At 65.1% G+C, this 27,166-nt stretch overlaps 2 protein-coding genes across 5 annotated transcripts; one reads left to right on the top strand and one right to left on the bottom strand.

Moving 5' to 3' along the window:
• Window positions 1-1,142: 1,142 nt before the first annotated feature.
• BRF1 (BRF1 general transcription factor IIIB subunit) lies at window positions 1,143-26,701 on the bottom strand. 4 transcript variants are annotated; one of them, XM_086708591.1, is made up of 15 exons: window positions 25,439-26,701; window positions 22,734-22,806; window positions 16,100-16,249; window positions 15,069-15,162; window positions 13,384-13,510; window positions 12,884-12,923; window positions 12,699-12,791; window positions 9,177-9,446; window positions 7,858-7,919; window positions 7,405-7,486; window positions 7,274-7,329; window positions 6,167-6,423; window positions 3,304-3,355; window positions 2,776-2,947; window positions 1,143-2,306 (listed from the first exon to the last, which is right to left on the bottom strand). In XM_086708591.1, the coding sequence occupies exons 1-15, from the start codon at window positions 25,466-25,468 to the stop codon at window positions 2,269-2,271; spliced, it is 1,596 nt and encodes a 531-aa protein (XP_086564717.1). In that variant the 5' UTR covers window positions 25,469-26,701; the 3' UTR covers window positions 1,143-2,268. The 4 variants fall into 4 exon arrangements, with proteins under 4 accessions (XP_086564717.1, XP_086564718.1, XP_086564719.1 ...); XM_086708592.1 differs by lacking the exon at window positions 16,100-16,249; XM_086708593.1 differs by lacking the exons at window positions 22,734-22,806; window positions 25,439-26,701 and adding an exon at window positions 17,400-18,912.
• Window positions 19,060-21,288, top strand: BTBD6 (BTB domain containing 6). The gene is made up of 4 exons (XM_086708590.1): window positions 19,060-19,567; window positions 19,659-19,749; window positions 19,889-20,007; window positions 20,136-21,288. Exons 1-4 carry the CDS (start codon window positions 19,185-19,187, stop codon window positions 21,166-21,168), a joined length of 1,626 nt encoding a protein of 541 aa, XP_086564716.1. The 5' UTR covers window positions 19,060-19,184; the 3' UTR covers window positions 21,169-21,288.
• Window positions 26,702-27,166: the final 465 nt, after the last annotated feature.

The raw sequence follows: 27,166 nt of genomic DNA, 5'->3' as shown, positions 1-27,166 counted from the left end.
GGGTGGGACCTGCACGCAGTTGGGGGAGGCACCCCAGGCAGGCCCACTGCCACACACCCCCTTGGGGCTTGATCCCAGCCTGGGTCTGACCGCCCACTGGCTCTCAGCACCTCAGTGACCCTGACCCTCAGACGGAGTGAGGTCCCTGCCCCTCCCTGGCCGGGGCACCTAGGCCTCCCAAGCTTTCTGGGTGGGGATTCCTGGCGGCCCAGCCCGCAGGGACCCAGGTTGGGAGGGCGGGCGAGGTGATGCTGGTGCCCTGTCCCATTAGCTGCAGCCCGCACCTGCCAGGGACAGCCCCCCACGGCCCCCTGAAGAGAGCCACACCCGGCGACCAGACGTAGGTCATCCTCAGGGTTGGACGAGGGGCACCCAGGTATGGGGCGGAGGGGCACACGGGCCTGTGTGTCCCCTGCAAGCCCACGCCGGTGGCAGTGGCGACCTGGACACAGAGCACAGGGCTGCTGGCTGCCAGCCCCAGGTCACGGCACCTCGGTCACGGCCCGGGCCTCACTGTTCTCCTCACCACATCCTCTCCGAGGACCCCAGCCCTCTGCACACCCCCACAGAAACCCCATCCCCACTGGGACAGAGGACTCTTCCTCCGTGGGAACCTCCTCTGTCCAGCCCCTTGGGGATGTGTCCTGCCAGAGCCCCGTCCTGAAGCCTGCCTCGCTCGCCCTGCTGGGGAGGCAGCCCCGTCTGCCAGAAGGTGGTTCTGTCACCTCCGTGGCCACAGCCACACCTCCACCTGGAAGTCCCCAGAGCCAGTCATCCATGGCCAGGCTCAGCCCACCTTCTGCTCCCCGAGTGGCTCGGTGAACCCCCCCACCCCGCCGGCCCTGCCAGGAAGCCAGAGCCTGGGGCTGCTCTAAGAGCCGCTGCGGCCAAGCTCTCCCTGCCCTGTGGCCCCACGAGAGACCGGGGCCAGGAGCAGACTCTGGGACTTCCTACGGGGCTGGGCACAAGGGGATTGCTAATGAACCCGAACCACGTCCCCACAGTGCATCTGACGACAGGGTCAGGCGTGAGTCCAGCCTGCACACTGTGTGCTCCTCCCACCCCCACTGGCCGTGGCCTCACTCCTCCAAGGCAGGCCACAGCCCCAGATGTGAAGGCACAGACCACAGCCTCAGCCAATCTCTGCTTCAGTAACGGATCTTTCTGTTTCACTAAACTCACTCTCCTCTCCGGCTTTTAAGGAGCCCCGGGGTCCAGGCTGGCTGCAGGGTACAGACGCGTGCAGTCAAGACCTCAAAGTTCCCTACCTACAGACTGCTGCGTTCAGGAGGGGTCGGGCCCAGCCCTGGAGACGGAGGGCTGGCCCCTGGGAAGGCAGTGTGGCCCCACTCTGCCACTGCGGGGGGGGGGGCAGGGTGGCCAGGTCTGGGGCCTCGAGCAGCAAAAACATCTGCCCTGCCTCCGTGGCCATGTCCAGAGCAGCAACGCCCAAGCGGAGACCCTGAAAGTGGTCGCTGGGCCTTCCAACGACGAGGCCCGGTCCTTAGGGGTGGTCAAGGGCAGCAGGAACCATCCAGGGCAGAGTGGCCAGGCTTGAAGACCCCTCTGCCTGTCATTCCTCTGTGGCCACTGAGCCAGATCCCAGGTCAAGCAAGGAGCACCTACGGCTCTGGCTCCAGTTCCAGCTCTGGCTCTGGCTCTTGGTTCCAGTTCTGGCTCCTGGTTCCAGCTTGGGCTCCGGCTCCCGCTCCCAGTTCCCGGTTCCGGCTCTGGCTCCCGGTTCCGGTTCCAGCTCCCGGGTCTGGCTCCATGCAGCAGGGCCAGCCCAACACCCTGGGCAGCCACCAGAGGCTGTGCGGGCACTGCCCAGGGCAGCTGTGCACCCAGGGGTCATGGAGCCAACCGTCCTGTCGTGGGCCAGGGGTGGGCCAGAGTCCGAGGTCTGGCTGAAGACACAGCCACAGGCACGGAGCGGCCCTGGCCCCGCAGGGGTGGGGCTGGTGCAGTGCTTCTCAGCCCCGGGGAGGGGTGGGGGCCAAGGCACCCGGCTCCACAAGGAGCCCTCCACTCGCTCCGAAAAGCGGGCCTTCTCGCGCCTCAGTTTCCTTCCACGGGACAAGACACGTCGGACCAGACGCACAGGCAGCGGTCCGGTCCCCTGCTGGGCAGAAACGCTCCCGACGACGCTCCCGACGTGGTCCTGGCAGCAAGTGCCACGGAGGTGTTGAGCGCCTGCGGTGAGGGCTCCGGGGCAGGCGGGCCCACCGAGGCCCCCACTGCCAGACGCCACGGCTGCAGGGCCACGGCTCAGTACCCGTCGTCCTCCTCGCCGTCACAACCATAATCTGTGGAACGCAGAAGGGAACCGTGGCCACCCGGGTGCCTGGCAGAGCGCCGTGGGAGTGGGGTGGTGGGTGGGAGCCCTGCTCCCGCCGGCCAGGCGGCCCTCCTGCAACCCGGAGCCCGCGGCCTTCACATCGGGGAGGGCCCGGTCGGTGACCTCCAGTACTTGTTCTCAGAAGGGACGGAGCCGAGCTGTGAACGCCCCAGGCCCAACCTCCTTCTGGACAGAAAGACTGCGTTTGAAGCTGACAGGCCTGGATGCCTGGGCGGCTCAGTCAGTCGAGCGCCCAACTTCAGCTCAGGTCACGACCTCACGGTTCACGGGTTCGAGCCCTGCATCAGGCTCTGCGTCATGGAGCCTGCTTGGGACTCTCTCCCCCTCTCTCTGCCCCTCCCCCGCTGGTTCTCTCTCCCTCTCCCTCTCTCTCTGAAGCACCCCTGCCCCGCCCAGTGCCAGTGTTGCCCCCTCACCGCCACTGCCCATCATCTGCAGGGCGCTGACACAGGGCTCCCCGTCGTCCTCGTCGGGGTCGTCCTCATCGGGGTCGTCCTCGGGGTGGTACGACACGGGCCCGCTCTCCACCAGCACCGCTGTGGGCCTGGCGGGCTCGGCTCCCAGGGTGGACGGGCTCAGGGGCAAGGGCTGCAGGTGAGGGGACAGGCTCTAGAGGCTGCCTGCCCTGGGTGGGGGGGGGGGGGTCCCTGTGCTCCCAGAGTGGTCAGCGAGGACACCCAGAGCCCCTGACCTCCCAAGTGGCCCCCCCGGCCCCACCCTTCAGCCCACACCCACATCAGTGCCCAGAAAGCCTCGCCCTGAGGGCACGCTGTCTGATGACACAGCCTGGCAGTGCGACCCCAGAGTGGCAGGCCTGCTCCTGGGACACTTGCCCTGCCACCTGCAGGCTTCCGGCCTCCCCGGGCCTGGGCCGGCCCGACTTCTCAGCTGCTCACAGCTCGGTATTCGAGGCCCCTGCCCCCGGCTGCGGCCGCATCACGTACCTCTCCTGCGGCCGCCTTCTTGGCCGGCTGCGCAGACACCATTGGCCTCAACCTACAAGAAAGCGCATCGCAGGGCGTCAGCCCGGGCCAGAGCCACCGGTCGGGACACAGGGGGCCCCGCTGAGATGCGTGGCCAGCCACTCTTCCGCAAGCACGGCGTGTTCTCGGTGCCCAGCCCCTCCTGCTTCGGCTCCCCCGGCCCCCGGCGGCCCTGACCGCCTCCCCAGGGCCCGCTCTGTGGTCACTCTTCCCAGTGGACCCTGTGGGCCTCAAGCTGTGACCTGCCCTGGTTCCCTCTGCCCTCCGGCCCCTCCTTCTGCCTTTTCTCTCAGTGAGCAGATCTCCTCCCTCTGGTGCCAATCACGTCCCCCCCCCCCCCCCCCGCGCCTATGCCGCAAGGGGCTTCTCCTACTCGAACGCGCGCGGCTCCAGCCAGTCGTTTGAACAGGTCGTGCGTCCACGTGATACAGACCCGTGAGGGGGACGGCATCTATCTCCGAGTCCCCACCCCCAAAGGCCAGGCACTGGCACCGTACCACGTGGGGGCACAGCCGCTGTGCTGGGAATCGGGGCGGGAGCAGGGCCCCTGGCAGAAGCCGGAAAGCAGGGTTCTTCAGTGAAAGCTTCTTTACGACGTTGGCAGCAAATGCCAATTTTAGCTAAAACGCCACGCAAGCCAACAGGAGACAGCCCTGGGCCGTGACACGTCCATCGATATCTGATGAACGCAGACCTGACGTCGGGCTGCCCTCGGGCTCTGCCAGCCTAGGTTCTGGACCGGCGTGTGGGGGCTGCGGGCAGCAGCCAACCACAGCCCTGCTCCTTCCGTGGCTGGATGCCTGGAGGAGTGGGGGCCTAGCCCCCTCCCCCCAGACCCTCCAAACACAAAAGCCGGGACACCGGCCACACCGTCACTTGCAAGGAAGGGAGGAAGGAGAACAACACCAAGACCCCCCGGAGAACGCCGACCTGTCCGGGGCGACAGTGAGACCCCAACTGAGAGGAGGCAGGCTCCCCTCCCACGGCCTGGCCATGGAAGCCACGCACGCTCAGGGACCCTGCCCCAGGGCCGGCGGGGGGAAGCATCCAGACGGGCCTCAGATGACCGAGCGCACCCCACCACTGTGATGTGCCAACGAGCCCTGGGACACTGGGAGTGGACACCAGGGCAGCTCTGACAGGTGGACAGGCCCTTGGAGCGCTCGTGGGAGGTTTCTGCTTGGCACGGCCTCAGGCCGGCGGCCTCTGAGCAGGAGGCCGGCGGCCTCTGACCAGGAGACTGGCAAATGTGTGGCCGTGCCGGCCGAGACCACGGGCCCGGTGCAGGGAGGGCGGTTCCCACAGAGGTGGACTCCCGGTCCCCACTGGGAAGCTGGCCTGTCCACCCACCTGGCTGGGGAAGAGTCACGGCAGTCAAGGGCGTGTGGGACGGCCAGCGGGGAGGCGGGGGTATGGGCCAAGCAGCCCGGAGGAGGGTCTGCGAGCCCCTGGGAAGGAAGCACGTCCTCCCCTCGGCCCATAACCCCAGCCCGCTCACCCTCTCACAGCCCGGGTCACAGACGCACTGGCGCTGAGAGGGCACGGCTGACCCAGGAGACGGGGGCTCGCCCGAACGCTGTCCACTGGCGGCCAAAGACAAAGCAGCCCCTGTGCGCCGTGGACAGGGCGCCATGGGCTGTGGTGGGGGTGACGCACCCCCACCCCACTCAGCCCGGGGCAGCCTGAGCAGCCCGGCAGGAAGGCCCCGTGCGGGAGGGCGCCAGGTTCCTGAGGGCTCAGGGCGCCGCTCTGGGGGTCCAGCGAGTAGGCAGGGGACAGGCTGGGGACACCTCCCCAGGCCCCAGACCACGACCAGAAAGGATCACGGGGGTGCTGGTCTGTGGCAGGCCGCGCTGGGCGCTCGGAAACCAGGGAGCAGAATAACCAACTTCTAGAGAAAGTGTCACGGGCGCCTGGGCAGCTCAGTCCGTCAAGCTTCTGATTCTTGATTTCGGCTCAGGTCATGATCTCACCGTTTGTGAGTTTGAACCCCATGTCGGGCTCTGTGCTGACAGCACAGAACCTGCTTGGGATTCTGTCTCTCTCTCGCCCTTCCTCTGCCCCTCTCACACGCTCTCTCTCTCAAAATAAATAAAAATAAATTAAAAAAAATTAGAAAAAAAGAAGCGTCACAAGGGGCGCCAGGCCGGCTCAGTCGGCGGAGCACGTGACTCTTGGTCTCAGAGTGGTGAGTTCAAGCTCCACGTTGGGTACGGAGTTTACTTAAACAAAGCTTAAAAAAAAAAGGGTCACAGAAACCACGAAAGACATTTAGTCCCACGTGAGACAAAAAAACACACCAAAAACATTTTTACTTCTCGGTTGAGTTAGGGTTCAAAACCGGTAGCAACAGAGGTCTGGGGAGGTGAGGGCGGGGGAGTGGGGCCACCCCGCCCCCGCAGGCCCTCCAGGGCGCCTCTGCGCGGGGCGCATGATGCCCTGCGTGACCCCCTGGGCCCAGGGCGCTGGCCTGCTCTGCCGCCCCCAGCTCCTCCCCTGACCCGCTCACCCCCCACAGCATGTGCTCTCCGCCAGCCCCCCTTCTCGGCAGAGAGAGGCGCGCAGCCAGGGCACGGGGTGCGGAGAGCCCCTCCTGGAGGACAGGCCGGCTCACCCGCTCCGTGAGCGGAACACACCCTGAGGCCACAGCCCCTTTCCAGGGCCGGAGCCCCTCGTCAGCGCCCGGCCCTTCGCACAAACGGGAGCACGCAGGGCAGCGGGCGCAGCGCCAGGCGGACGTTCGTCCCCAGCACTTGGGGGCCGAATGCCAGCCCAGGCCTCCCGCCCTGCTCAGAACCAACACCCGGCCCACCGGGCCCAGTACCTCTTCCCCACGCTGGTCCCGGGGTCGGCCCTGTGCCTCCTGGCGGGCGTTTTCCTCCGAGACAGCTTCCGGGTGGCGGTCCGCCCCTCGGGCTGTGCGTCCTCCTCCTGCAGACCGCCCCCGCCCTTGCTGTTGAGGTCCCGGAGCACGCTGTAGTTGATCTTGCTGGAGATTTTCTTCTGCTCCAGCATCTTCTCGATGGCCTCCCCGGCCGTGCTGGCCTGGATCGGCTCCCGGCGTTTGCAGGACTTCTTGGGCTCAACGGAAACGGGGACGTCACCACCCCACGGGGACCTCAGCGCCCGTAAGCCTGCTAGGTGCTGCGTGGGATGTGGGGGCACGGCCGGCTGGACAGCGGCAGGTGTGTGTGTGTGTGGGGGGGGGGCTCGGCAACCAGGGTCTCCTGGGGACCCCCGCCTGGGGGAGCCGAGGTGTGCAGGGCCGGGGCCTCCCTGAGGGCGGCTCCCACCTCCTCTTGGAACTGGGGAAGCCGGCTGCACCCCGCTGTGCCCTGGCGGCTCACCACCACCACCACCAGCCGGGGGCAGGTCTCGGGGCATGGGGCCAACTCGACCGCCCACGAGCCCACCACGCAGATACCCGAAGGGCACACAGGGTGCTCCCTGACCTCAGGAGGCGTCACCCAGCGGGGACGGACCTCGTCCTGGGTGCCGCACCACGCACAAGGGCCTAACTGTGCCTCCTGCCAGCTCCTCCCTGCCATGCTGCCGGGGGCCCCAAACCCTGACCCCCAAGCTCCAGGGCCACCCCTGGCCTCCTTCACCCCCTGCCCCAGAAAGGTGCTCCCCATCTGGCCACACGAGCAACAGGCCACATCACTGTGACCACCAACAGGAAGGGAAGCGTGACTGCAGGTTCTCTCAGGTCCCAGAGCTGGGACAGGGTGTCCACGGAGGTCACAAGGCCCCAATTCAGCCTGCCTAGGATCTTCCCCAAAGCCGAACGGCACATCTGTCCGAGGGGAGGCCAGCACAGTCAGGGCCCAGCGGCCAGGGGCACAGGTCTGTGCCGCCCCCCGGGAGCCCTGGCATGACTTGGGGTGGGGGGGGAGCAAGGCCGGCCCCCACGCGCACCGCGTGCCCCTACCTTGTGCTCCTTGTAGATGCCAAGCTCCTTCTCCTTTGCTATTCTTGCTTCTTTCTCTGAAAAGTCCCCAAATGGCAGGATCAGCAGGGGCCCCATGGCCCAGGCTCCCAGGCGGGCGGGCGGGCGCTTACCCCTCTGCTCCCGCAGGTACTCTGCATTCTCCCGCATCCACAGCTCGGCCTTCACGCGGGCTTCCGCCTCGTTCAGGATGTACTGGGCAGAACACAGCACCACACTCAGGTCTCGGCCACCAACACCCTTCCTGCTTGTATACACTGGTCAGGGGTGGACCTCTGACCCACGAGGCTATAGGCTCACTGGGGGGAGCCGGTCGGGGACCCTGTCGCCCTCCACCCCTTCCAAGGCCAACAGCAGGGGCACAGGAGCCAGGCCAGAGTGCGGGGGCACAGGTCCCTGAGAAGGAACTGAGCTGAGGACACAGTGCCCCCCACCCCTGGGAACTGATGAAGGGCCCGGGGGCCGTGTGGTGGCCCGGTGTGGGGACGCCCCACCCGCGGGAGGGCAGGGCGGTGTGGCCAGCACAGACCACGTGCCGCACGGGCGGAGGCCGCACGCACACTCACCCTGTCGATCTCCAGGTCATCGATGCCACTGAGGTCCAGCTCGCCGTCCCCACACGCGTCCGCTACGGGGAAGCACGACACCGGTGTCATTTGGGGTCAGTAACTGGTGACCAAGTGTACACTCCCCCGGGCCATCTCAGGACGCGGGGGCTCTGGCCGAGGGCGGACGGCGGCCCCTCGGGGGACAGTGCGTGGCTCTCACGCCAGCGCTTGTGCAGGAAGGACGCTAGACCAGAGCCACAGCCGAGGCGGTACCCCGCCAGTCCCCGCGGCTCCCGGACGACAGCAGCGTCTCTGGAGCAGGAGAGGGGCCGCGGAGAGTCCCCAGTGACACGCTCGGGACGTCCCCAGGCCCCGCTGGCCACTCCCCTCCTGCCTCAGCTGGGTCAACAGCACAGTCTGCACGGCCCAGAAAACGGGGCAGCCGCTGCTCTCTGCGGCCCCCGTCGCCAGATGGTCCTCTGCCGGCTCCTCCCGATTCCACCCACAGCCCGTGGGCACTGTCGCTCCGCAGCCGAGGCCCTGCGTGGACTCCCCCTGGCGCTCAGACACATCGCTCGCACGCCTCCCTGCTCTGCCTCGATGCCGGCTCCCTCGGCCCCTGCCAGAATGGTCTCCTCCTGCCCTCAGGGCCTTCGCACAGGCCCTTGCGGTACAACCTGCACACCGGGCTCGGGCTGTGTCGCCGTCCCTCTCACCCCAGACGTCACCGCCATCAGGGCAGGCACGTGCCCGCCCATCGCCACACCTGGCTACGGGGTATGTGATGAACATCTGGGCGGCACAGCCTCACAGGGGCTCCTGGCCCAGCCCTCGGTGCCCGGAGACGAGGCAGGGCCTGCACCCTGCAGTCTGGGGACACCTGAGGGAGGAAGACGCGGCAGAACCGGGACAGCCTGCGCCCCAGGCCTCTCCCAGCGGGGTGAGGGCAACGCTCCTGCCGGGCCACCAGCACCGCCAGCGCCGAAGCCCAACCGGCGGGGACCGGGCCCTCAGTCAGACGAGAAGGGACGGGGGCGGGGGACCCAGGCCCTGTCCCCGTGGAGGAGCTCGGGCAGGAGGACCTCCGGCCAGCAGAGGGCTCCGGCCAGGACTAAGCCAGCGGGCCACTGGGGAAGGGTTCTGAGGGTGGTGACAAACCCGTGCCGGGATCACCGGCGGCTCACACACGGCAGGCGCGGCGCCCACCCGTCCGTAAGGCTGCACCCCACCTCCCCCAGCTGGGGATGGGCCATCTGGACCTGCTATCTGCCGGCCACGGTCCCGCCCACCTGCCCAGAGGAGCCCCCCTCCTCTCCCCAAGGCCCCCAGGCACTCACTGGGGTCCTGGCTCTGGGAGGAGATGCACTCTCGGATGGAGTCTGAGATGCCCAGGCTGGCCGCGGTGGGCAGGGGGCCAAGCAGGGACTCCAGGGCAGGGGGCCTGGCGCCCCCCTCGGGGTCTCCAGCCCCCTCGGAACTGCTGGACAAGCCGCTACCAAGGATCTCCTGGTAAAAGTCCTTGTTCAGGTGGCTGGCAGCGGCTTCCAACTCCTCGTCCTCGGCATCGTCGTCCCCAAATACACTGGACGTGGTGTCCTCCACGGAGCCTAGGGACCCAATCGCACACACCGCCTGTGAACCGCGTGGAAAGGCAGAGGGCCCCACCGCCGTGCAGAGAAGCATCGCCGCCCAGCCAGCAGTTACTTCGTTAACATCAGTGAGCAACCGACGAAAGAGGGGCTCAAAGACGCGCCTTGTCACAGAGGGAGCCCGACGTCCACGCACCTAAGCACGGCCCTGGGCCTATGCCTCACGCTTTGTGCAAAAATTCACCCAAATTTAACACCTAAAAATTTTTTTTAACGGGGGAAAATACCTGTGGCTTTAGGTCAGGCAAAACTTCCTAGTCACATCTGGGAAGTGACTCGGGAAGCAACCCACAAAACATCAGTCGCTTCGATCGCAGCCAGCTGGAGAGCGTGGCCCTCCCGTGAGCAACTGGTGCCCGGGACACGCGGGCGACACTCGAGAGTCCGGAAGAAGAAAACACACGGCCCGTCAGCACCGGCTGCGGCTTCTGTGGGCGCCATCACCCTCCCGCCAGGCCAAGAGTGGCGTCGGGAAGCGGCTCCCACGCCCGGCGGGGCACACACGCGGCGGCCCCTCCCGAGGCAGGGGCACGTGCCCCGCACCGGCCGGCAAGTCCGCTCCTCGGCGCTCGCCCGGCAGAGAGGAGGTAAACGTCCACGCGGTCACCTGCGCGGACGTTCACGGCGCTGTGTGCGCGACAACCCAAACCCAGAAAACACCCCACGTGTGCGTCAGCCCCGGCTAGACTAACGACCCGGGCGTACGTCGGGCCCGCCACGCACCACAGACGGGGCCGCTGTGCACCCGACCCGTGCGCTCCCACACAGCAGAGCGGCCGGACACGCGTCAGGACGGGCCTCGTGATCCCACGGAGGAAAAACGCCAGGAAGTACAACCGACCTCCGAGGGCTGCCTGGGATGCGCAGGCTGACACAGGCCCAGGGCGTCGGGGGGTGGGGGGAGGGGGGGCCTTGTCCATCTCACCAAAACACCACCTTCTAAGTTTGCGGTTTGTCGTGCCTCAGTGACACCTCAGTAAAACCACTGACGAGTCACCAACGACGTGCGTGGTTCCTTACAGAGTTTAAAGTTTACGTGAGACCTCACTCTGGGGCGCCTGGGTGGCTCAGTCGGTTAAGCGTCCGACTTCGACGCAGGTCACGGTCTCATGGTCCGTGAGTTCAAGCCCCACGTCAGGTTCTCCGCTCTCTGCGCAAAGCCCACTTCAGACCCTCTGTCTCTCTCCTCTCTGCTCCTCCCTGCTGGTTCTCTCTCTCAAAATTAAACGTTAAAAGAAAAAAAGGAAGACCCTACTCCGGTTTGGAACGCATCACGCTTAAAGCTCGTGTGAGCGCTGACTGACACGAGAACGTCGCGTCCCAACCGACGCAGCCCTGGGGGGACGAAACCACTGATGCCCTGGAGCAGGAAACGCGTGCGGGGTGATGATCCCTCCGGACGAACAGCTCTGCCCTGATGCCTGCCCGGAGGACCCGGCCCCTGCCACCCGCACGGCCCTCCAGTGGGGGCGGGGGGAGGGGACGAGGGGGCCCCCGGCGCAGAGAAGGCACAAGTAACAAGTCACGGTGACGGGCAGAAACCAGCCGCACCTGCTACGGGAGAAAAAGCTTCAGGCCAGGCGACGAGGCAGCGTCCGATTCTCTGCCGCAAGAAGACGACGCACGAAAGCGCCGAGGAAGGGGAGCGGAGCAGCACACGCGGACGGGATGGGGCGTGCACGCAGCCCCGAGGACGGCCCTCCGGACACACCGGCCTGTTGGGATACGGCGGCCGCAGGCGTCGCACCGGGGGCGGCCCACACCGGCCGCCTCTGTCCTTGAGGGGTCACCGGGCAGAGCGAGCGAGGAGCAGAAGGTGTGATGACCCAGCCCGACCCAAGCCCACGGGCATCTCCAGCCACGGACCCGGGCTGGGCCACGAGCACACAGGAGCACCGAGGACGGGCTGTGTGCCAAACACGGAGACGACCACGGAAACCAGACTGAATTCCTCACGGAAACCTCGGCCTCCGAGAGCAGCGCCAGCCAGAGGCGTGAGCCCCGCGGAGAGCGGGCGTCAGGACGGCGTCTGCCGCTCGGACGGGCTCACGGGCCCTGCACGCGAGCCGCCCCAAGCGGTGACCCTGAAGGTCAGGACACGGGCGAAGCCGGAAGAGCAGGCGTTCCTGGCTCAGCGACGGGAAGGCGGCAGGATGAACAGACCAACGGGCCTCGTGGGGAACCGCGAACCGACTAAAACACCAGAAAACAACGCTACGCGAGAAGAGGAGAGCGCAAATCCCACAGAAATAACGAAATCAAACGTGTCCTGAGACAGCTCTGCCCGTCTGTGTGGACGGTGCCGGGGGCCCAGACGGGGAGGCCCGACGACAGGGTGCCATCCCGGCAGTGGGTCACGCTCACGGAGCCCAGACCCGGTGAAAGCCAGGCCTGAGCATTTCCTTCACGGGGCAAGGTGGCATCTCGACCCAGAGCCGCCCCGTGTCCTGCAGGAGCCTGTGCCCGCTGCCACCCCCGCGACTCACGAGGAAAACCTGGGGACCAAGAGCACGGCACCGGGAGTGGTAACGGGATTCCCGACACGAGGGAGCCCAGGGTAGCACCTGGAGACCGCGGTCTCCCACGCACGGCAGTGGTGAAGACGGGGCAGGACACCGCTTACAGCGGCGACGGACGGTGGGTCACCGGACCAGCGGGCGGCTGAGGAAAACCCAAGGGCGGAAAGACGCTGGTCTTCGGGAGGCGGCGTGGGGCAGGCCAGAGGTGCTAGGAGGAAGTGACCCCGGGGAAGAGGGGCGGGCGGTGAGAGCGAGCACCTGGCCCTGGCAAACCAGGGACCTCCAGACAGGGTCCCCAGAGCACCCGGAAGGAAGGCGACACGGGGGCGTCCGGGGGACAAAGGAAGACCAAGTGTACCCGAGAACGTTCACATGAGCCACGACACAGAGGAAGCCCCAGGGAGGCTGAGGAGGGCACAGGGTGGGCGACAGCAGGGAGGGGTCCGGAGGGAGGCAGCAGGACAGTCTGGAAGGAAGATCTGGGTGGCAGGGCTGGAAACTGGGCGGGGGGCGGGCGGGCAGGGGTCCCGGGAGCATCTGGACACTGTGCCCAGCACGTCAGGGCCAGGAGGCGGCTGGTGGCCGGGGCTGGGAGCGGGGCCCTGTGAGGCGGGATCCCTCGGCCACGGAAGGGGTGGCGGCAGGGCGGGGGCCGGCCCCTCGAGGCCGCAGGGGCCCCGGCGGGACTCACCGTCTCTGGTCAGGTTGGCGAGGGCCCCCTTTGCCTTGGGCCGGCTGCTCTCCAGCTCGTTCTCAATCGCGTCCTGGTAGGTGGATATCTCACCTGCAGCAGGAAATTAGAAGCGAACCGTGAATACAAAGCCCCCTGTTCCAAGGGGACATGAGGCATCTGTAGCGGTAAGATCGGCTGCTCACCTTCAACTTCCTCCAGTTTTTTGGACAGAACTTGTTCAAGCTGAAACAAAGCACCCAGAACCTTCAGTGGAGACAGGCAGGCGTGAAAGAGGTACGCGGCGTGCACACCCTGCCTCTCCTCGCAGTCCACCGGGCCTTGCCCAGACCCTCCTCCCGGGCGTCATCCGGGGGCCCCGCAGGCTGCACACGGAGCAGCGGCCCTGGACCCCAGCCCTCCAGGTAAACGTTAACGACCAGGCCCCAGAGCAAGGCAGCGCCTGCCCAAGGCACTGTGCGCGAAACACCCTGGGAAGGCACGGGGACCACGGCCTGGGGAGAGCTGGCCCTTGTGCCCCACCCACTGCTCACCCACCCATCTGTCCGCCTCTCCTTGCGAGCTGTGTGGACACAGACCCAGTCTAGCCTTTGTAACTAAGCTTCTCGTCCCAAAGTAGGAACGTGACACGAGATCTAGGAAGTGCCTCGAGGGACTCGAGTGCTGGACGGACACGGGGACTCGCCTGCTTCAGGCGCAGCTTCCGCTGCCCAGCCGTGTATGAAGGGGGGTCACACTCCTCCTCCAGATCGATCTTCATGAACTCGTCCACGGTCAGCTGGCTGGTGGGCGTGTCTTCGAACTCCGTCAGCCTGGGACAAGAGAGTCACAGGGAGACAAGGGCCCTGGAGATGGCCATCGGGCACTGTGGCCCCACTTGCTGGTCACCAGGCCCTGCTCGCCGCCCCCCCACAGTGCGGCCCTGGGGAGGAAGGCAGGGTGGGCAGGGGTCACCTGCCCTTGTTGCTGGACAAGCGATAAGCTCCCCTTGTTGCTCCCACGGGGAGACTCAGAGGAGGCCCAGAAGGAAGCAGGCCAAGCCAGCAGCCCTAGGTATGTGCCGGCTCAGGCTCAATTCCCTACATCACACACCCAACAAGACGCGTTTTTTTTTTTGTTTTTTTTTTTTTTTTTTTTTTAGTTTTTTATTATCTGAGAGAGACAGAGATCAAGGGCCAGCAAGGGGGAGGGAGAGAAAGAGAGAATCCCAGGCAGGCTCCACAGTCAGCCTGACAGGGGCTCGATCCCATGGCTGAAACCAAGATTCAGACCCTCAACTGACTGAACCACCCAGGTGCCCCCAACCTACAAAATGTTCAATAAAAAACTTGGAGGGGGGGGGGGACACCTGGGTGGCTCAGTTGGTTAAGCGTCTGACTTGGGCTCAGGTCATGATCTCGCAGTTTCAGAGTCTGTGTCTCCCTCTCTGCCCTGCCCCTGCTCGTGTACGCACGAGTTCCCTCTCAAAAATAAACGCTAAACAAATAAACAAACGTATATACGTTCCCGGATGAACGACTAGTGCTCTCTACCTTCAGTGAACCCATTCTGAACAGGTTAACTTTCCAAACCACGATTACGTTCACACCGCTGTGGCTTAAAATTCTCTAGTGTTACTCACTGAAGAACAACGATTCTCCAAAGTGGAGTAGTGTGGTTTTAAAAATGCATGGTCAGGGGCACCTGGGGGCTCTGTCGGTTGGGGGTCCAGCTCTTGATTTCGGCTCAGGTCATGATCCCAGGGTCACGGGACTGAGCCCCACATCGGGCTCCGTGCTGACAGTGCAAAGCCTACTTGAGATTCTCTCCCTCCCTCTCTCTCTGCCCCTTCTCTGCTCGTGATCTCTCCCTCTCGAAGATAAACACGAAAAAAAATTTTTTTTTAACTTTTCTGAAGAGAATTAGAGGTTGAACAAACAAAACACCTTACTCTCTGCCTTTGAAAACTGCCACAGGATACGACCTCCACTGAAAACAAGCCATCGAATGTTCCAGATCCGTTGTGAGAACAGGCACGATTACAGGTCTGCCGGCAACTGGACTTCAGCCCACATGCACCTGATGCTGAGCTGTGCCACCCCACGAACACCACACCCCAAAGCAGGAGCTCGTGGGCACCCGGACACACGGCACAGTGGCCCTCGGTGTCAGCCGGGCGTCCCCCCGGGCCCCCACAGTCCACGTCGACCTACCTTGGAGAGACCCTGCACGTGCAGCTGGCGTGGTGCCAGGACTGACCGAGACGCCCGGGAGGGAGGCGGGTGGCCCCCACCCTGAGGAGCCCCCCGGGAGCCGGCTCTGACCAACGGGCCTGGCTGGGCCCGACGGATGAAGCGTCTGTGCCCCAGGCCACAAACTAGAGCCACCTACCTCTTCCGCAACGTGGACTCGCACACCTTGACCACGCTGATGACCTCTTTGACGGTTCTCCGGAAATCGTGCATCCTGGCTGCAACCAGAAGTGCTGGAGGGGGGCACGACGGGAGTCAGGAATCGGAACAGGTGCGCAGCAGCCCAGCACTCGGGGCCGATGACCTGCGGCGGGGAGAGCCCTGCCTGGGGGGCCTGCAGGCGCCGAGTCCCCAGCCTCACCATGGGGAACGCTTACACAGCATGTGACCGTCACAGCCCCTGAAAGCTGCACACGGCTTCGCGTGCAACCACGCGGTGATCTATCAACGTAGAAAGTGTTCATCACACACCCCCTCCTCCACACAGGGAGAATTAAACTCCACCCGAGAACCTCACGTCACCCCGCAAACCAGCGAGCTGACTCTCAGGTGACTCGAACAGGCACACTGGTTGGCAGAGGAGGTGAGGCTTCTGGGGACACGGCCCAGGGTCGGGGAGAAAAGGCGGTGGGCCCCACGAGGTGGCCGCAGCCAGGTTGGTTCTCGGACAGGCCCCGAGTGGGCAGTGCGCTTGGAAATCGGGCTGCGAAATGGGAAATGATCCTACTGGCAGCCGAGCGCGGGAACGCAGGCCCTTGGCGCTCTGGGCAGGCATGGAGCCGGTGGGTGCCAGGGTGGGGGCCTGCCGGGGAGGGCTCCAGACCCAGGCCCGCGTCAGACCCCGAGACATGGAGGACAGGGTTGCGGGGCTGTTTTCAGGCAGCTGCCGCCTAGAGGGCAACCCAGACAGCTACCCTTTCGGGGGTCAAGGAGTCAGCCAGAGGGGCCCGGACACCTTCTGCAGTAACGACCGGGCTGCGGGGCCAGGGCAGGGTTGGCCGCGGCCTCCACGAGTCCTGCCCTGCCCCTGTGACTGAGAGTCAGTGCAGGGAGCAGCTGGCAGTCCTCGGCGGCCAGGTTCGCTGTGGAGACAGCCCGCCCACCACCCGCGTGCCCGGCCTGCAGAAGTCAGGATGGAAACCACCACCGCGGCCAGCAAGGCCGCCACACCTGCTCCACAGAGGCCCGAGGGGCGCCGGCCAGTGTGCATCCAGTCCCTCTTCATCCTCTGCAGGAGCCTCAGGGCCGTCATGGACACCTCGTGGTTCTTCTCCCCAAACTCCAGCAGGTGGGCAAAGCGTGGGATGTACAGGCACGGGTCTGCAGCAGACACGTGGGCCTCAGTGCTACTGCGTCCTGGGACAGGAGCAGGCCTCGCCCCACCAGGCCTCGAGGAACGTGCATGCTCCAGACCCGGACAGCGCACGGGAACAACACAGCACGCCATCTCCCCGTCGGGGCGACCCTTCCCAGTCCTTCCGCCGCACAGGCTCCCCGGGGCCCCCTGCCCCTCGGCTGGGGCCGCTCACCCACGTCCCTCCCACAGCTGCTTCCTGGGGCAGGACGCTAGGCCCGTGCGGGCATCCCTCGTGCTTGTGCAGGTGCACACGCCACACCTTGCTGCTTTGTTTGGCAGGTCGTGGACTACGACTGAGACACGGCGCGTTCGTTAGCTGCTTATTTACCGCGTTTACTCTTGTGAAACACGCTGCTCTTCTGGCTACGGGCGTGGGTACATCTCTTTAAATAACCACACGGTCCTCAGAAAGGGAGGGCTTGGAGGCACCCGGACATACGCGCGCACACACGCTCTGCCTCGCTCGTGCCCTGCTCTAAGCTACGAGCTAGAAGACTCCCTTAGTGCCCTAGGCTTACGACACTTCCAGCCCCCCGGGCGGGTGAGACCAAGTAACTTGACGAATTCAGTGGGCTACGGCACTGCTGTGAGTGCACAGACGGAGTGGCACAGGGTCCACGACAGAACACCACAAACAAAACCTCCTTTGGACAGGATCATCTGGGAAGACCTTGCTCAAGAGGGGCCGCTGCTGAGGCCTGAGGGGGCCACGGGCGAGCCAGAAAGCAGGCATGTGCGGTCAGAGGGTGGAGGAGGAGGAAGGGCAGACCGGCAAGGTCCTGGGACTGGTCAGCGGCACTAGCAGGTGACCCTGGCCGTCCAACAACCAAGCACCCTCCTTTGGGGCTCTGGCCCCATCACTCTCCCGGCCTCCCGGCATCTACAAGGGCCTACCTGACTGAGCTCTGACCCCTGGAAGCCCCATGAGGGCCTACCCGCACCCCCTTTATAAGCACCCCTCGCATCCTCCGCCAGTCCTGGCTCACATAAGGAAACACAGAGACTGGCAGCTGGCCCTGAGGCAGTCTGGGTCCCCAAGGACTCCAAGGGCTGGAGTGACACCTCCCACACTGACCACAGGGGGGTGCTGCTGAGCAGCGGCTACTCGCCTACCTTTCCAGAGGCCCGGGGAGGCCCGGGGCGCTGAGCAGTCTCTGGAAAGGCAAGTCAGTGGTAGCAACTCCCTGTGTTGGGCACATGGGGCTGGACAGCTGGTGGCACTCCGGTGGCAAAGCACAACCAAGAGGCGCTGCCTGCCAACTCAGCCCAGCCCCTCCCACCATCTTCTGGCCCATCTGTCTCCAATCTTTTACAAGTAGTTAAGCTCAGCTTTCTAGATCAGAAATTAATCAGTGTCAAAGTTCTCACCTCTAGCTCTGATGTTCTATTGAAAACAGTTCCAAATTGTAACAATAACATCAATTCTTAAAATGTATCTTCCCTCAGGGCGCCTGGGTGGCTCAGTCGGTTAAGCATCCCGTCCGGCATCCCGTTCGGCTCAGGTCGTGATCTCTCAGATTGTGGGTTGGAGCTCCCTGTGGGCTTTGTACTGACAGCATGGAGCCTGCTTTGGATTCTCTGTCCCTCCCTGTCTCTGCCAGTCACTTGCTCACTCCCCTCCCCCCAGTGTGTGCACTTACTCTCACTCGCTCAAAAACAGGCTTAAAAATAAAATAAGATGTATCTTCTCTCCCAATAATACGTTTTTCAGCAACCAAATCACAAACCAAATCAAAACGGAGCCCATGGCCAAGCGTGCTGTAGCTCCCGACTGCCCAGGCACGTGGTGGGGGGTGGGGGGGAGGGTACCAGGACACCTCAACAAGTCCAGGAAAACAGACAATTTGCAGGAGAGGGTAGGTTGAACCCTCTCCCCCAGGGCCGGTGACAAAGGTTGTGCGGCGCCGCCAGCCCGGCACGGGCAGTGAAACGGGCCGAGAGGCAGACTTTACGAAGGAAAGAAAAGCAGCTCACAGAAGACCACGCACGATGGACGGGATTGGTGAGAAGCGCCAAGAGGACACACTAAACCCACAGCGATGTGAGATTCCGCCAGATCTCCCCAACCTGAGAATGGGGGGGAAGGACGGAAAGAGGCGCCCCCCCCCCCCCGCCAGGGACCCCGAGAGCGGCCTCCCAGGACGGAGAGTGCGAGCTGGCAGGCACGCACACGAACAAACCGCGGAGAGTAAGGCGCAGCCTCCTAGGTAAGCCGCCAGACCCCCGCGTTTAGTTAGCAAGCAGCCCGCACTGCAGGTGGGCGGGAAACAACGGTCCACACGGACGGGTGGACGCCAGCCCACAGGGGCGCGGCGCGGGGACGGGCCCCACGCGGGAGGGACAAGGCCTGGCGCCCCCCGCCCCCGCATCCCCGGACCCGCCGCGGGCCTCGGTGGGGGGCGGGTACGGCAAGCCGCGCAGGAGGAGAGCGGACCCCGCATCTGGGAAGGACCGGCTAGCGAGCGTCAAGCACGCACAAACCCTCAACGCAACGCAACCGAACTCCAGCTCGCGGAAACCGGAAGACCCGGGCCCGCGCACAGGCACCGGCCACCAAGCGCAGACCGTGCCCGCAGAGCCACGGCTCCCCGAGCGCTCCCGCCTGCGCCTGCGCCGCCGTCTCTGCCAGCCACAGCCCGCGGGGGCGGGACCCAGGCCGCGCGCGCGCGCGCACGCCGTCGGCGAGCGGGCGGGGCGGCTCAGGCCGCGCACGCCGTCGGCGAGGGGGCGGGGCGGAGCCGGGCCGGCGTGACGCGGCGTGACGCGCGGCGTGACGCGCGGGCGCCGCGGCGGCAGGGGCGAGGGTGGGCCGGACGGCGCCCCCTGCGGCCGGGCTGCGGGCTGCGGGCCGGCGGGCGGGGCGGGGCGGCCCGAGGCAGCAGCGCCCGCCGCGGCCCCATGCTGCTGCCCCTGGCCTGCCTGCACGGCCGGGTGGCGCAGTGCCTCACGGCGCTCCTGGTGCTCGCAGAGCCGCCCCCCCGGCCCCGGCGCGGCGCGAGGGTGCACGGCGCGCCACCGTCGCGCGCGGAGGCTGCCTTGCCCGCGAAGATGGCCGCGGAGCTGTACCCGGCCGCCGGCGCCGCGGCCGCCACCGCCACCGCCACCGCCACGGACATCGCTAACAGCAACGCCGCCGCCGCCGCCGCCGCCACGGGCAGGAAGGGCCCGCCCAGCGCTCCGCCGCCCGTCCCGCCGCCGCCCGCGCCCGCGCCGCCCGCGCCCGACAACAACAACTTGGAGAGTCCCAACTGGCAGTCCTTCCACCCGACCCTGCGCGAGAGGTGAGCCCGGGCCCCGCCCGCACCCCGCACCCCGCGCCCGCGCCCCGGCCCGACCCCCGAGCCCCGAGCCGTGTGCCTCTGCCCTTTGCAGGAACGCGCTGATGTTCAACAACGAGCTCATGGCTGACGTCCACTTCATCGTGGGGCCCCCGGGAGCGGCCCGCAGGGTGCCCGCCCACAAGGTTGGTAGAGGCTTGGCCCTGTAAGCCCGCAGAGGCGACTGCCCACCGCCTGAGTAGGGGCTGCCCTGTACCCCGGGTGCGGCATCCGCTGGGGGCAGGGAGGGTCCGGGGCTCAGGGCAGCTCCTGTGTCATCCACAGTACGTCTTGGCCGTTGGGAGCTCTGTCTTCTATGCCATGTTTTATGGCGATTTGGCAGAAGTTAAGTCAGAAATCCACATCCCCGACGTGGAGCCCGCAGCCTTCCTAATCTTGTTAAAGTAAGTCTGCTGCACGAGTCCGCGAGGAGGGGGTGGCTCCTTGCTGCCTGGCTGCCGCCAGCGGGCACCCTGCAGCTTCTTGGGGGCATGCCCCACGCAGCCTGTGACACGGTCCCCGCCCCACCTAGGTACATGTACAGTGACGAGATCGATCTGGAAGCCGACACGGTGCTGGCCACTCTCTATGCTGCCAAGAAGTACATCGTGCCGGCACTAGCTAAAGCCTGTGTTAATTTCCTGGAGACCAGCCTGGAAGCCAAAAACGCTTGTGTCCTGCTGTCCCAGAGCCGGCTGTTTGAGGAGCCCGAGCTGACCCAGCGCTGCTGGGAGGTCATCGATGCTCAGGCGGAGATGGCTCTGAGGTCTGAAGGCTTCTGTGAGATTGACTGGCAGACGCTGGAGATCATCGTGACGCGGGAAGCCCTCAACGCCAAGGAGGCCGTGGTCTTCGAGGCCGTCCTGAGCTGGGCGGAAGCAGAGTGCAAGAGGCAGGGCCTGCCGGCCACCCCGCGCAACAAGAGGCACGTGCTGGGGCCCGTCCTCTACCTGGTCCGGATTCCGACCATGACCCTGGAGGAGTTCGCCAACGGCGCTGCCCAGTCGGACATCCTGACGCTGGAGGAGACCCACAGCATCTTCCTGTGGTACACGGCTGCCAACAAGCCCCTCCTCAGCTTCCCGCTGACCAAGAGGAAGGGCCTCGCCCCGCAGAGGTGCCACCGTTTCCAGTCCTCCGCCTACCGCAGCAACCAGTGGCGCTACCGCGGGCGCTGTGACAGCATCCAGTTTGCCGTGGACCGAAGGGTGTTCGTGGCAGGGCTGGGCTTGTACGGCTCCAGCTCCGGGAAGGCCGAGTACAGCGTGAAGATTGAACTGAAGCGGCTGGGGGTGGTGCTGGCTCAGAACCTGACCAAGTTTGTCTCGGACGGCTCCAGCAACACCTTCTCGGTCTGGTTTGAGCACCCCGTGCAGGTGGAGCAGGACACCTTCTACACGGCCAGCGCTGTCCTGGATGGCAGCGAGCTCAGCTACTTTGGGCAGGAAGGCATGACGGAAGTGCAGTGCGGGAAGGTGACCTTCCAGTTCCAGTGCTCCTCGGACAGCACCAACGGGACCGGGGTCCAGGGTGGGCAGATCCCAGAGCTCATCTTCTATGCCTGAGGTGGCACGGGTACGCCGCGAGGGGCGCTGGGAGGGGAAGGGACGTGCAGGAGGCCGTGATACCCCTTCACCCCCCGCCGACTGCCTCGCTGACGTCATTAAAGACCTTGCTTAGTTCGTGCGTCTCTTGTACGCGGTCGGCTGCGGCCAGAGCGGGGACACGCAGGCTGTGCTGCACAGCCACAGCCCTGCCCAGGTTTCGGAGTCCGGGCCGCTGGGCAGCTCTGGGGTTCCGAGACAGGCTTCGGGCCCCTCCCGGTGGTGCCCACGCTGCGTGCCCTGTGGGCTTCGCCGGCTCCCACCCTCACAGATTCAGAGTGGTACTACGCTTAACCTAAAACCTTCCCTTCAAAACCAAAATCTGAAGAAGCCACCTAACGTAGTCTTTCTAGCCGGGTCTCAGAGTTTCAGCAAGACGAGAGCCACCAGCAGGTGAACGTCCAAAGGAGCGTTAAGCCGGGCACGCGCTTTCCCACGTGTCTGTGGAGAGGGACTCCCTTCTAGCACACAGCAAACCCTCCTGTGCTGGTTAGAATCGAACGGCCTCCCTGGCAGGCCCCGTCTGTCCCTGAGCGTTGGTTGCCCTCTGCTGGCAAGCCGGGGTGGCTGCCACCACCGGGGCGTGCTTATTGCTTTAGAAGGCTCTGGAAAAAGCTGGGTGTGTGCTTGCGTCTGTACTTCCTAGAGCGTCGTAGCCTCTCACACAAAGTCCTGCTGTGAAGCTCAGATTTGAGGGGGGTAAAGTGGGGCTCTCTGCTGGGTCCACGCCTCCAGACCCTGAGCGCCAGTCTCCTGCCTCAGGCTCGGCAGCAGCTTCCCTGGCGGGCCCTGGATGGCCCCTGCCCAGGCGGGCTTTGGGGTTAAGCAGGCTCTTTGAGCCCCTTGTCTCTATTCTCCCAGGCCACACACTCTATTGGTGGTTGCTTTGTTTCTGAAAACAACCTTATCTTCACCTCCACAGGGAGGGACCGTGTCACTGGCCACAGGAATGTGGCCTCTCGGGGAGGGTCTGGGCTGGGAGCAGAGAGCCACAGCTGTGTGGCTACTCCATCCAGCAGCCCTTCTGGCCTCCGGGCCTGTCCTGCAAGACCCCCCCCCCCCCGGCCTCAGGGGACCATCCCGTGGGTTACCCAGCACCGCGCCCCCAGCCCACCCTGCCTGGCTCTGCACACTGCGCCTCCTTCGTGGGCAGAATCGGGAGCAAGCCCTCTGAGCGGGCCGAAAACAGTCCTTGGTAAGGCTCCGGTGAAGGCGGAATGTGGCTAGGAAAGCGGCACTCCGGCTGCAGGGGTCCTGGCCTCCCCGAGGCACCTGCCTCCGGCCCTGTTCTCACGAGGCGGGCGGGCCCCCAAGGCAGCAGCAGCGCTCGCTCTCTGCGCACTCACCCACAACCGCAGGGCGCTCTGGTCTTCTACCGGGGGTAACCCCCGGGCTGTGGGGTTCCGGGCTGCTCTCGGACAGGGTGGCTTCCTACCTGGCGGAGCTGCTGTGCCCGCACGTGACCGCCTCCCGTCCGAGCACGCCCCCCACCCGCCCCCCGCCGCCCCCCGCCAGCCCCGCCATACCTATTGCTGGTGCGTTGATGCAGAGCTCTCTCGCCAGGAGGAGGAAGGTCTTCCCCAGCACGTAAACGTTCACCTGTCACGAAAGAACCACTACTGAGAATAGCAATTTAGGAAACGTTTGCTTTTTTCTCTTAAAATAGGCACTTCGTTGTTGAGTCCGCAGAGCCCAGGTAAGAGCTCCCTGCCAGCCCCCATGAGCCCACGGCAGCCCGGGGCCCTGCTTCCCAGCCCCAGGCAGCTTTCCAGGCCCCACGACCGTCTCAGCAGTGACGATTTGCTGAGGAAAAAAGCTGCCTGAGAGACAGTTAGCAAAGTGGAAGCACGCGGAGTGCAAGGTGTGTAATTCAGAGTGGCGTGCGCCCGCACGTTCGGGGCCTGCTGGCCACGGCATGCCGTGCTCCCAACGGGCCCGGGAGCCATGGCCTCGGCCCCTCGCCGGGAGCAGCTCAGTCGTGGCCGTGGGTCTCCGCAGATCTTGGCGACACGCCACCCACTCCCACCTCAAGTCCAAATCCGCTGTGGAGCCCAGCACCTGACCAACCGCAACACCCAGTCACGTGCTCCTGGACGCGACCCTCCAGTGCGGCTGGGCCTCGGCCGCCCTGAGAGCCTGCCCCGTGCCGGCCTGGGCACATTGTGGGAGGGGGGCCTCTGAGGGGTGCTTGACCACAGGCATGGAAGAAGCCAGTCCGCTCGGGTGGGGTGCAGAATTGGGAAAAGCTCAGGCTTGGTGCCCTCCCGCCCCTCCCCTGGGACTCTCAGGCCTCAGTATCCTGGCCCTGGCCCTCTGTCTCTGGTCTCCCCAGGGGGTTTCTCTGCCTAATCAAGCCTGGCCTATGAAGGCCCGGATGAGGGCCCTTTCGCCGGGGCCCAAGGGGACACCAGAAAAGGCCTCTCAGGCAGCACAGGCGGGTGCCTGCGGCTGTCCGGGAGCGCTAAGGGATGGTACAAAGCCCCCTCAGAGGACGTGGAAGGTGCCAGCTTGGGCAGACCTGCACTTCACATCCAGGCCTCCTCCTGGGAGAAGCCCCCCTTCGCAGGGCTGGCGGCTCACGGAGCGTGCCTTCCGAAGGGATTCAGCCCTCAGCCTGCCCACGCGTGCCGCGTCTCAGTGTGTCCGTGTGTGCGGACGTTCTATGAGCGCCCCAGCCTTTGCTGGGCTCCCCCGAGTTCCTGCAACTTGACCCTCCTGACTTCATGCCCGTCTGGAGCAGAGTGGAGCTCAGTGTCCCCCTCACCGTCTCCTCCCACTGCCGCACCCGCCGGTCCCCCTTCACGCCTCCCACCCTACCTGTGTCCCGAGCAGATGAAGATCTGCAGGAAACAGTCCTCTGAACAGACTTCAAATGGAAAGTCAAATTGTTGAAAGGCCACACCCGCACAACACACACGGTTATTGCCAGAGACGCTAACGTGCGCCAGCACGCGCCGGGAGCTCTGAGGTGTTTGTAGCTTGTCTCTGTGAAGGCGGCCGGTACAGCCGGGCATGGCTAGCCAGCACCCCCCATCCTGTCCACCTGGCAGATGGGCTCTCCGCCCAGACGGCCCCGAGTGCTCCTGTACCAGCCACGCCTGAGCGGGGGCCGAGCCCGGGGAGAAAGGTCCACTCGGCGAGCGTTCACACAAGAACGGATGGGAGGACCCGTGTCAGCCCCCGGCAGCCAGAGCCCCGGGCGAGACCCTCACCCGACACGCTGCCCCACACCCACAGACAAGCACACAAACACGTCCGGTGCGTGCTGCGCCCGTCCCGGCCCCAGGGAGACCCCGCTGATGGGAAGGGACGCGGCCCGGAGCCTGGGGCCGGCTTGGGGGTACTGGCCGGCTCTGCCCAGGTCCCCCCACGCCCACCCAGCAGGCTGGCCCAGGGGCCCGAGGCACACCCCTCCATCTCGGGCAATAAAAGCTCACAGTAAATTGTGCGGGTTCAGCCGGCCGGCGCAGCGGCTTCCCCCGGGGCCTCGGTCCAGCCCGGATGAGCGAGAACACGCACCCCTTCTGTCTGGCCCTGCGCTGGTTTCCCATTTCCAACGGTGTGAAGCAAGAAACCGCCAGGACACCACCCTGACCCATCCAGGCTTTGCCTAAGGGCTTCTGAGCATCTGCCCTACACCAGACGCACTCTGTCCTTTGTGGGAAGTCCCGGGACGGAACCGGGCCCGTGAGGCCACACACCCCCCTCCCCCGCCGCCCCCTTGGTACCGCACGTGCAGTGTTCCATTTCCACGATCCCAACAGATGACTGTTAGCTTGGCCAGAGCACCTCAGAGGACTCCCGAGAGACGCCATTTACGAGGACAGCTAGGACGGCGAACATGCAGGTGGCATCTGGTTTTCGTGGAAGCCCAGCCTCGTCAGCACTGGGGGGCCCTGCGGCCCAGGTGCACCGGGACCCGACCACGCTTTCCGCGCAGGCGTGGAATCCATGAGCGCCCCGCACACACCCTCACACCGTGGACACGTCTGTGCCATGACACACCCCCCCCCCCCCCCCCCCCACCGTTTTAAAGAATCTCCCTTGTCTCGGACCAAGTACACCTGGGTCTCCCCACTGGTTCTGAGGCCGAGGCCGCCCGGCTCCCAGGACCAGTGTGACCCGTGTTTACTGCCCCCTCCCAGCTCTGAAACAGACCACACCCTGGCGCATTCTGTGCCCCGGTCCCAGCCTCCCTTGGGAAAAGGGCTCAGGAAGGAAACCAGTCTACCTGGAGCAGATCACTGAGGTCGAGGAGCATGTCTGTGGCAGGAGTCAAGGAACACGTGCACTCAAGCCATGGACCCCCAGTTACCCGACGGCCTCCCAGAGGCACCGACCACACACCCGGCCACCGGACCTTGTTGTGAATCTAAGCTCGGCACGGATCGAGAGGAGTGAGGCATCGGGGCTGCTCACGGAGACCTCTGTGAACCGCTCCCAGGACAGGGGGAGAGGGGCCGTGAATGCAGTCCTCACAGGCTCCACACCCCGTGTGGCACAGCCCAGAAGCACATGACGACACTCGGTCTGTCCCTCGAGCACCTACTGACAGCCACCCAGGCACTACGTGTGGCCTCTGCCCCACGACTCGTGGCTCCTGGAGAACAGACACGTGGACAGAGGGCCACCCGCCCTTGGTGGCTGGCAGGCACCTCCAGAGTGCCGGTGCTTGAGGGGACAGCTGTGGAGACTCTGGATGGGACCTGTGCTCACTCTCAGCAGGTGATTAAAGAGTCACCAGATTATGTCCTAAGTGAGGAAACTCAGCTGGACACGTACACAAAAACACAAAACACAAGCCACCGAGTAGGGCGGCTCGTCAAGAGAAGAGAAACTCCATGTCACTCACGGGTCTGCTGTGGCTCTGAGAAGGTGAGGACGAGAAATCCCCACGTGCTGAGTCAGAGCCCAGACCAGGCATCGGGAGGGTAACCCCGGGCCCAACGCATCAAGAAGAAAGGGCTCCCCGAGGCCACGGCTTTGCACAAGGTCCCAGACATCCCGCCCCCACCTTTAAGGTCCTTGACTAAAAGGCACCGTGTTTCTCGGTCTCTGAAGGCACACCCTTAAGCGGGATACGCCAGGGAAGGCCGGGAGCAAAGAGGCCGGGGAGGAAGGGAGACCAGGAGAGGAAAGGAAGTCGAGCTACAGGAGGGAGTGGTGACCCGTGGCGCCAAAAAGGACACAAGAAATGAGCCGAGCCAAGAGGCCGGAACCACAAGACTCCGTGTCCGTGACGGTCGGAAAAGGCAAAGCCCCAGAGACGGTGAAGGCGTGGGAGGTTGCCCGGGTGAGGGAGGGGTGCACAGGTGGAGCACAGGGGCCGTCCGGGGCGGCGAAGCCACTGCATGTGACGTTCCTGGTCGCGGACACGCGGCACTGACCGCACACCTGTTAGACCCACGGAAGGCACCACAGCACGTGACGGGAGCGAGCCCTGGTGTCAGGTGTGGGCCTGCGGTAAGGACAACGTGACACTGGGCCGTCAGCCGTGACTTTCGCAGGTGTCTATGCACTAACGCAGGTGTTGACAGGGAAATGGAGGGGTGGGGGGGGAGGGGACAGAGGCGCATGGGGGACTCACAATTTTTCCTTAACCTACAACTGCTCTGAAAGATGAAATCTATTACAAAGTAATAACAAAACAAAGGCAAAAAGATGAGTAAAAGTTTTGAACAGACACTTCACAGGGAGAAGCCAAGAGCCAATAAGCACATAAGAAAGACCTTGCAAGAGAAAGGCGAACAAAGTGCCCCCCTCAGCACCCAATGCCGGCCTCACACGCTGTGCGGGCCGGGGCGCAGCGGGACAGCCCGATGGCGGGAGGCCGGCCGGCTTCCTCTAAGGCTGACCCCGCGCCCGCCTCTGGCCAGCTCCTCCCGGCGAGGCTCTCGCTCACAGCATGCGGATGCGCATCCACACAGGGCTTCGTACAAACGGCCAGAAGGCCAGAAGA

The sequence above is a fragment of the Puma concolor genome, chromosome B3 (assembly GCF_028749965.1).
Source record: "Puma concolor isolate L17-30 chromosome B3, mPumCon1.1.hap2, whole genome shotgun sequence".
NCBI classification, from domain to species: domain Eukaryota; kingdom Metazoa; phylum Chordata; class Mammalia; order Carnivora; family Felidae; genus Puma; species Puma concolor.
Note: the sequence above shows the minus strand (reverse complement) of the source record. Positions and strands in the feature narration are given on the sequence as shown.

Bases quoted from the DNA above. Each gene is read 5' to 3' on its own strand.
- BRF1 (XM_086708591.1), bottom strand. From the start codon at position 25,468: ATGCTCCTCGACCTCAGTGATCTGCTCCAG. The intron at 16,250-22,733 runs GTATGGCGGGGC...TGTCTGCTGCAG, and splicing joins CATCAACGCACCAGCAATAG to ACCCGTGCCTGTACATCCCA. The intron at 15,163-16,099 runs GTGTGGCGGCCT...GCCCCCCTCCAG, and splicing joins CTCGGGCCTCTGTGGAGCAG to CACTTCTGGTTGCAGCCAGG.
- BTBD6 (XM_086708590.1), top strand. From the start codon at position 19,185: ATGCTGCTGCCCCTGGCCTGCCTGCACGGCCGGGTGGCGCAGTGCCTC. The intron at 19,750-19,888 runs GTTGGTAGAGGC...TGTCATCCACAG, and splicing joins GCAGGGTGCCCGCCCACAAG to TACGTCTTGGCCGTTGGGAG. The intron at 20,008-20,135 runs GTAAGTCTGCTG...CGCCCCACCTAG, and splicing joins GCCTTCCTAATCTTGTTAAA to GTACATGTACAGTGACGAGA.